Source organism: Abramis brama (genome assembly GCF_963993115.1).
Source record: "Abramis brama genome assembly, chromosome: 4".
NCBI lineage: Eukaryota > Metazoa > Chordata > Actinopteri > Cypriniformes > Leuciscidae > Abramis > Abramis brama.
This window is the reverse complement of record NC_139966.1, coordinates 31,733,553-31,742,304: the sequence shown is the minus strand read 5'-3', so window position 1 is coordinate 31,742,304 and position 8,752 is coordinate 31,733,553. Positions and strand designations below refer to the sequence as shown.

The 8,752-nt window shown below is 41.1% G+C and overlaps 1 protein-coding gene across 1 annotated transcript; it reads right to left on the bottom strand.

The window, feature by feature from the left end:
- Positions 1-5,077: 5,077 nt before the first annotated feature.
- On the bottom strand, positions 5,078-8,724 carry LOC311082165 (uncharacterized protein; the record flags this gene model as incomplete). The annotated part of the gene is made up of 9 exons (XM_084112907.1): positions 5,078-5,256; positions 5,477-5,625; positions 6,514-6,685; positions 6,860-7,108; positions 7,332-7,512; positions 7,677-7,753; positions 7,860-8,037; positions 8,179-8,455; positions 8,561-8,724. 9 exons carry the CDS (start codon positions 8,722-8,724, stop codon positions 5,078-5,080), a joined length of 1,626 nt encoding a protein of 541 aa, XP_083969033.1.
- Positions 8,725-8,752: the final 28 nt, after the last annotated feature.

The window sequence follows — 8,752 nt, the reverse complement described above, 5'->3', positions numbered from 1 at the left end:
TTATAAAAGATCATTAATTGACATGAAATATAGTTATATTATACATCATTCATTTATTTATATATACATATATATATATATATATATATATATATATATATATATTCAACGATTGCAACAAGAAATCAGTTATTCGGTTTCAAAGGAAGGGAGTATATATACAGTGAGGAAAATAAGTATTTGAACACCCTGCTATTTTGCAAGTTCTCCCACTTGGAAATCATGGAGGGATCTGAAATTGTTATCGCAGGTGCATGTCCACTGTTGAGAGACATAATCTAAAAAAAAAAATCCAGAAATCACAATATATGTTTTTTTAACTATTTATTTGTATGATACAGCTGCAAATAAGTATTTGAACACCTGTCTATCAGCTAGAATTCTGACCCTCAAAGACCTGTTAGTCTGCCTTTAAAATGTCCACCTCCACTCCATTTATTATCCTAAATTAGATGCACCTGTTTGAGGTCGTTAGCTGCATAAAGACACCTGTCCACCCCATACAATCAGTAAGAATCCAACTACTAACTTGGCCAAGACCAAAGAGCTGTCCAAAGACACTAGAGACAAAATTGTACACTTCCACAAGGCTGGAAAGGGCTACGGGGAAATTGCCAAGCAGCTTGGTGAAAAAATGTCCACTGTTGGAGCAATCATTAGAAAATGGAAGAAGCTAAACATGACTGTCAATCTCCCTCGGACTGGGGCTCCATGCAAGATCTCACCTCGTGGGGTCTCAATGATCCCAAGAAAGGTGAGAAATCAGCCCAAAACTACATGGGAGGAGCTGGTCAATGACCTGAAAAGAGCTGGGACCACCGTTTCCAAGGTTACTGTTGGTAATACACTAAGACGTCATGGTTTGAAATCATGCATGGCACGGAAGGTTCCCCTGCTTAAACCAGCACATGTCAAGGCCCGTCTTAAGTTTGCCAATGACCATTTGGATGATCCAGAGGAGTCATGGGAGAAAGTCATGTGGTCAGATGAGACCAAAATAGAACTTTTTGGTCATAATTCCACTAAACATGCATGGAGGAAGAAGAATGATGAGTACCATCCCAAGAACACCATCCCTACTGTGAAGCATGGGGGTGGTAGCATCATGCTTTGGGGGTGTTTTTCTGCACATGGGCAGGGCGACTGCACTGTATTAAGGAGAGGATGACCGGGGCCATGTATTGCGAGATTTTGGGGAACAACCTCCTTCCCTCAGTTAGAGCATTGAAGATGGGTCGAGGCTGGGTCTTCCAACATGACAATGACCCGAAGCACACAGCCAGGATAACCAAGGAGTGGCTCTGTAAGAAGCATATCAAGGTTCTGGCGTGGCCTAGCCAGTCTCCAGACCTAAACCCAATAGAGAATCTTTGGAGGGAGCTCAAACTCCGTGTTTCTCAGCGACAGCCCAGAAACCTGACTGATCTAGAGAAGATCTGTGTGGAGGAGTGGGCCAAAATCCCTTCTGCAGTGTGTGCAAACCTGGTGAAAAACTACAGGAAACGTTTGACCTCTGTAATTGCAAACAAAGGCTACTGTACCAAATATTAACATTGATTTTCTCAGGTGTTCAAATACTTATTTGCAGCTGTATCATACAAATAAATAGTTAAAAAATCATACATTGTGATTTCTGGATTTTTTTTTTTTAGATTATGTCTCTCACAGTGGACATGCACCTACGATGACAATTTCAGACCCCTCCATGATTTCTAAGTGGGAGAACTTGCAAAATAGCAGGGTGTTCAAATACTTATTTTCCTCACTGTATACTACTTGCAATAGATCATATATATATATATATATATATATATATATATATATATATATATATATATATATATACATACTTCCCTTCCTTTGAAACCGAATAACTGATTTCTTGTTGCAATCGTTGAATCAATGGGAAGAGAATAACAATAGTATAAATTAAGTTCAAAGTGCCCAACCAAAGGGATCACTAATCGCCATAATGGTGACTAAAAACATTTTAGGAAAATCAACATCAATTTATGAAGTCAGCTTATGTGATGTTCTCTCAAATTTTTCAGTTGTATTAAAATTTCATCATTTAAGATGACTTTGGGAAATGAGTGAATGCAAACAGAGAAAAATAACTGCAGAAGTGGAGGAAATGAGTGAAAAGTCCATTAAGATTTTCCCCGCCTCAAAAACCACACTCAAACCAATCAATTAATATTAACTTGGGTTTTCTTAGTAAACAAAGCATGTGAATAGTGCAGATTACTAGATTTTTACAATTAAGTTAAGACATTAAAAGTTAACTAAATAGTGTTATTTAGAATCACTGTTGGATTTTACAGTATATCAAACATCAAACAAAACTCAAGTCTGGGCACAGAAGACAACAGGAGCATTTAGAACACACAAAAGTAAGTACTAAAAGTGATGCCATTGATCCACGACATGAGACCGTAGCTCTGCCAAACTTGGCTACGTTTAATCTCTTTTCCAAACACTGATATTCCTTGAAAACTTGCTTTTTGATGAGCAGCCATGACCTGAGTAAACAATGTGAAGAGAAAAGGTGATATAGGACATCCTTGTCTTTTTTTTATTTGAATTGAAAATAGTATGAACAAATGCATACACACATATTACAAACATAATATACCCACAGCATATGCACACAAACCTGTTCAAAAACAAACAAACAAAAAGCTGTGAGCTGTGAGCTGTTTTATAAAAATACTGGCGGCCATCTTTAACTAATTTATTGTGGTCGGCATTATTGACCGATTGGACTGTTTTTTTTACTCTCAGGTACGTTTGGTATAATTATGTGCTAAGTAATGAATGAAACTCGATATATCTTTGGATAATTTGCCTGATATTCAAGGTTTTACATGATAATATCTCGTTAGCGCTGTACTGACACTAATTTTCTGCCACCAATTGGCTAGGCTAGCACCGCTTGTTTACATTAAAATAGCTAGGTTTGATCTCTCTGAAATGCGTTTAAAATGCGACCAGACTATTGATTTTACATGTTAAGACCTTGAAGAATGTACTACTACTGTGTGGACTCGAAATGTAAAGCTTAAATATGCTTTAGATGCGTTAGAATATCAACCGCGATTAGCATGCTAAATGCATTAAATGAATGAATGAGCTACCAATCGCCGCTGTAATGACCTGACGATCCCTGGAAATACTTCAAAAACGTGATCAGACACTCTATCTCACTTCTTAAGACCATAGAGATGGTGTTACAACAGTGTGGAGTTGAATTTCAATGTGTAAATATGCTTTAGAAGTGTAAACATGTCAACCGCGATTTGCATGCTAAAAACAAGGTGATGAATGAATGGGCTGTTTTTGGTTACTACTTTTAGGAGGGCTGCAGGGTCTCTAAAAATGTATTTAAGCCCTCATCTGCTTTTAGTTTTACTCATTTATTCATGTTTTACTGTACCAGATGACACATGGAGAAGCCTAGACATCGGTGCAGCGTGTGCGGCAAGACTTTCACTGAAAAGTCCAACCTGACGAGGCATCTGAAGATCCATGCCGTTGCCAGGGAGACCTTTGACTGTGATGTGTGCAGGAAGAGCTTGACCACCAAATCATCGCTGGTTAGCCATCAACAGCAACACCAGTACCCCAACATCGTTTTGTACCGGCAAGGAGAGGCCGGGCTGCAGTGTACAGAGGCAGCAAAGTCTGTGGCAGAGGCCCCCAGCACTGTTGTTGACCCTACATGGCTGGATCCCAAGACAGCAGAGGCGGCTGCCAAGAGGTCCGGGGGTGAGCTGTGGAAAGGTCAGCTGGTCATCGTGTTCGGGAAGTACGCCGGTCAGACCTTCAGGTGGCTACTAGAAAACGATGTCGGCTGGCTGGTGTGGTTGCTGTTCCAGTACTGCCAGCAGGGAGAGCAGAACGAGCTGCTGAAGTGGCAGAAGGAGCGACTGCTCGAGTACGCCAGAGAGTTCCCTCCTGTCACATGGCACCTTGACAGGAGGTTGAAGGTAAGATAAACTCAGTTACCTTTTAGACCTGAGTAATTGATGTTAAGCAGTAACCAGTATTAGTAAAAGTATTATTTTATGAGATTATTTTATGGTTGTGTTTTATTTTCTGCAGAAAGTGCAATCGAAGAAAGACCGGGCTCCTCCGACCGTCCCCGACCTCTCTCAGCAGGACCCCAACTACGCCAGCGATGCCGAGTTGTTGGCTGCTGCAGGTATAGTAGTATTATGCTGAAATGAACATGAAATGACTTTGTAGTATGCTGTGGAGCTGCTAGGACTTGTGCCACGTGAAATTCATCAGTATGTATCGAGCAATGCAGTTGATACATTTTTGTGGTGTTCTCCTCTTCAGAGAGTGTCCAGGACAGGTCCGAGGCGTCAGTCAGCACGCAGCTGACCACCTGGGGAGACCTCGCCAGCTCTGTGTGCCAGGACGACAGGCCCGGACCATCGTCCCTCCGAGAGACCTCTGAACCCGGTGGCGTCGTGCTGGAGGGCTGGCAGAAGTTCTGGGAGCAGCCGCCTGAATCCGCCCAAGCCCTTGGTATAGCCCCTGCGAACATCAAGTGGCTGAAGAGCAACGAGACCTACGGGCTGTTTGAGAGGGCGTCCAAGTAAAAGAATGTCAGGGGAGAGATGGCCGAGAGGAAGCTCTTTAAGGAGAAGATGGAGTTCCACCCGCCCCCACCTCCTATGGCCGTCAAGGGAGCTGTGCCCAACATGCTCTCCTTCTTCACCACCCCTGCCTTCTTCTGGCGCCCGGTCGGTGTGATGAAGGCATTGATCCGCTGCCCCAACACGAACTGCCCCGCACCGCCAGAGTACTACCTGGAGAAGAGAGGGTACGGCAGCTACGCCAGGCAAGTGTGCGGCATGAACTTCCATTACACCCTGCTGACCGAGAGGTTGATGTGCAAACACCGTCTCAAGCTGAGGGAGGAGCCGAGCCAGGCGCACGCGGACGACAGCGGCGACGAGGAGGACGGCGCCCACCGTGCTGGAGAATCAGGGTTGTGCTGCCCTCCTGTGTGTGGTGTGATGAATAAGGGCAGAGTTCCCTAATGCGCAATGACAATATAAAGGGTTCAGACCTGCCCTTGATTAAACCTAGACACGTAGCTGTCTATCACTTCCTGTTTGTCTGGTTTGTCAAACTGGGACGTGAGATCCTCAGGTATGGCGATCTTCAGGATATCGTCCATATAAGGGGTTGGGTCCACAACAATATTCTCAAAGATAAGTTCCAACAGGTTGTCCACATACTCTGTACAAATAAAAATAATAATTTGTTGTTATTTTCAGCTTACTCTGAAGTTGTGTTGCTCACTTAGTGTTGTGGCTACATGGTTTTGTATATAAAATTGCATATAAGGTGTCTTGTTTAAAAATAAAATAAATAAATACAAAATTTATGTTCAACTTCTGATATTATGTCTGTACATACAACGACTATTTAGCATTTAAATAAAAGTTGTTACACTCACGGAAGGTTGGTTCTACTTTCACTGGCTTTGCAGAGCATTGTCCTTTCTTGTATTTTGGGAAAACCACCTTAAATAGTGGCTCTCCAGCTGCTGTCGTGGCTTGGGGACGGCCAGCATTCTCATTAAAATGTAGGGCTGCCAGGTAGAGTCTATAGAGAAGAAATAATGGTTAAACATTACTTAGGTCACACTTGCGTGTTTGAAAATGTGTATACACTAGGGCTGTCGGAACGAATTCCGAAATTCGAATATAATTCAAATATTTAAAAAAATCAATACTATTCGAATGCTTAAGTTCCTATTCAAATATTGATTTTTTATGTATATTTAAAAAAAAAAAAATGCAATCTTGCCTTTCTCGCTGCCTTGGCTTACATGCATGTGAAAATTAAATGCTTTTGTTTCGTCTGATGAACAATAAAGTTTTTGAATCGTAACACAATTGTGCACGTTATCCACGCTGTATCATCATAACAATACTGTCAAAAATCGCAGAGAGCAATGTCTCCATGGAAACGGAGATCACCAGTCCTAACAATTTGATTCACAGTCCACACTACAACGTGAAAACGGCGTTTTCAAATGTATCCACTTTGGAGTGCGTTTTCATTAATAAAAACGCTGTCTCATTGTGGACGGAAGGCCAAAACGGAGAGAAAAATATACGTTATTTTTTTATGACAACATACAACCTGACAAGCTAGGCGATCTGTCCGAGGAACCGCCGCAAAAACAGGCAAGAATTACTTATTTTCTGCCTCTCTCCTCATCACGCGGGGCTTACCAGCTGTCCGCCAAAAGGCGATAACAGACAAACTGACGGTTTATCTGTGAAGATATGAGACTGATCAACATCACGCATTGGCGATCCATAAGACTGTGTAATGTCGGAAATATTAATAATAGGATGAATTTGAGCATTTAATATTCTAATATTATTCGAATATTAAATAAAACAAGGAATGGAATTCGAATAGTATTATAGAGGAAGATTGACAGCCCTAGTATACACTCCTTTCCCAATTATATTGAATTACCTGCATAACATTCCCAGGAAAGAAAAGACAACATTCTTTGGTGCAAAGTGCAGAATTATGCTGTGGAACGCCTCCAGTGATGAGGTCTGATGGTGAGGGCTCAGTTTTTCAACATCCTTCAGAATCCTCTTGTTTCTTAGGATCTTCTCTAATCGAGAGAAGGCAGTTGTTCCTGGTGGGAAAGTGGAACTTATTAAACTTTATATTTAAAAACAAGTAAATAAAAAAAATAAAAAAACAAACAAACATACATACATAATTTAATTTAAGAAAAAAACTAAATTATGTCTGTCGTATGCACATAGACACATGAGTTATATTGACACTGCTAATAGGGTAAACACACCTGCTCTCAACCACTTGCTCTTGTCCGTTGTATTGCGTCGTGGATGCAAACACTGTGGGAAAACGGGATCATCATGTGTGTGCATGTCTTGGATATGATTAAGAATTGATGTCCACTTTGCCACTCGCTCTGGCCCTGATGAAGAAGAAGCTGCTGTCCAATATATGTGGTTTTTTATACTGCGATACCACTTCTGCAGTTTTTCACTGTCTTTGTCCTGAGCAATCCTCAGCAGTTTCTTTGATACTCCTAATAATATAAACAAACAAACAAACTATAATTCAGCCATGCAGAAAGATACAGTGTGTTTATTGAACACAATATAATAAAAAGGAAGTTCTGGTCCAAGGTATGGTTTTGTATCATAATGTTTTGTAATAAAATTTTACTGATCTGTTTAAAAAATAACCAGTGTGAGACTATGACAGTCATTAGGCACATAAACAACACATATTCAGACAGGAGCTAATACCTTTTTCAATGTGCCATACATCGTAATACTGTGTGATGTTGGCCTCCCGCAGGTATTTTTGTATTTGAGGGTGCCGGTCTGTAACAATGCTGTCAAAATTCACACTGTGTGCCCTCAAGAGATCAAGGCTCCTCCTCAGACCCTCTTTCTCCATGTTGTTGCTCCCTCCAACTTCATTACTCTGATTACAAAATAAAGGGCATACATGACAATTGTTGTCAATGCCTGTTATGTTAGCAATAGCTACACAGTAAAAAAAAATCCCTGTGCCTTTTTTTCTCTACATTTACTTTGTTACATTGCATATGCATTACATCTTGCATAAGTCTGTAATGTTAGACTCACCTGAACTAGTTGCAGATCAATAATAGTGCTGGTCCTTAGGTCCATCACTGAGTAACTTCCAAACTTGGCTGAAGGACCTTTACGTAGAAAATTAATGTTTACTTTGTAATACATTCGGTATTTATTATTATTACCATGTTTTGCTTTCACAGTAATATGTAACAGTTGTTCAGCATTTAGTACCTGGTGAATCTGCCCTCATGTCTCCGCCCAGGACAATGTTCTGCTGCTGTCTGAGCTGCTGCAACATGCCATCCTGTGCCGTCTTCCAGCTATGTACAATTGCAGGCTGTATGTACCTCCGGGCATGAATTCGAAAGGTGGTGTAGTGGATCATTTTCAGTTTCATTGCCTGGAATATCTAAGGTCAGAAAAGAGGATTCCTTCATTTAGCATGACTTCAGGGACAGTATGTTCATTTATTTATGTTCAGGGTTGATCTGTGTGATATTACTTGCAATAGTAAATTATAGGCTAGAAAGTAAAATCCTCACCAACCTACCTGTTTAACTTTGAAGAAAGAGGCACCATTGGCATACACTGCAACAGAAAGCTGGAGGTTCCCTGCAGGAGTGCTTTGTATAATCGGCTGACTATTCCATTTCCTGAAGAAGTCACAGTGTGGGCAGCGTTGTTCCACAGAGAGGAATGTGCCAAATACTTTTCTCTGTACATTGGTAACACGTTGACACACAGGGCACTGCTCAAAGAGCTCCAGCAGGCAGTTTTCATAAACAATGTAAGTCGCTGTCTTGTGAACCGGCTTTGAAGACTCAAATCTATTAGAATAATAAAGAGTTACTTAAATAATTTCCAAATTCCACAAAATTTATACAATCGAACTGATTGCAACATTTAACAAAAAAAATAGTCTTGTCACTAACTTCACATCTGTTGGCTCAGTCAAGGTTGTAACAGAGTCTGCTGGATCATATGTGGAATCCATAGGCTCTTCCACATTCATACTTGAGCTGGCTCCAGAAGGGTCCTCCTCTTCCTCCTCTAGCTCCAAGCGAGATCTTGTCAGCATTTGGCCGGGGTTTTCCATTTTTGACCACTAGAGGCCCCCATTGTGC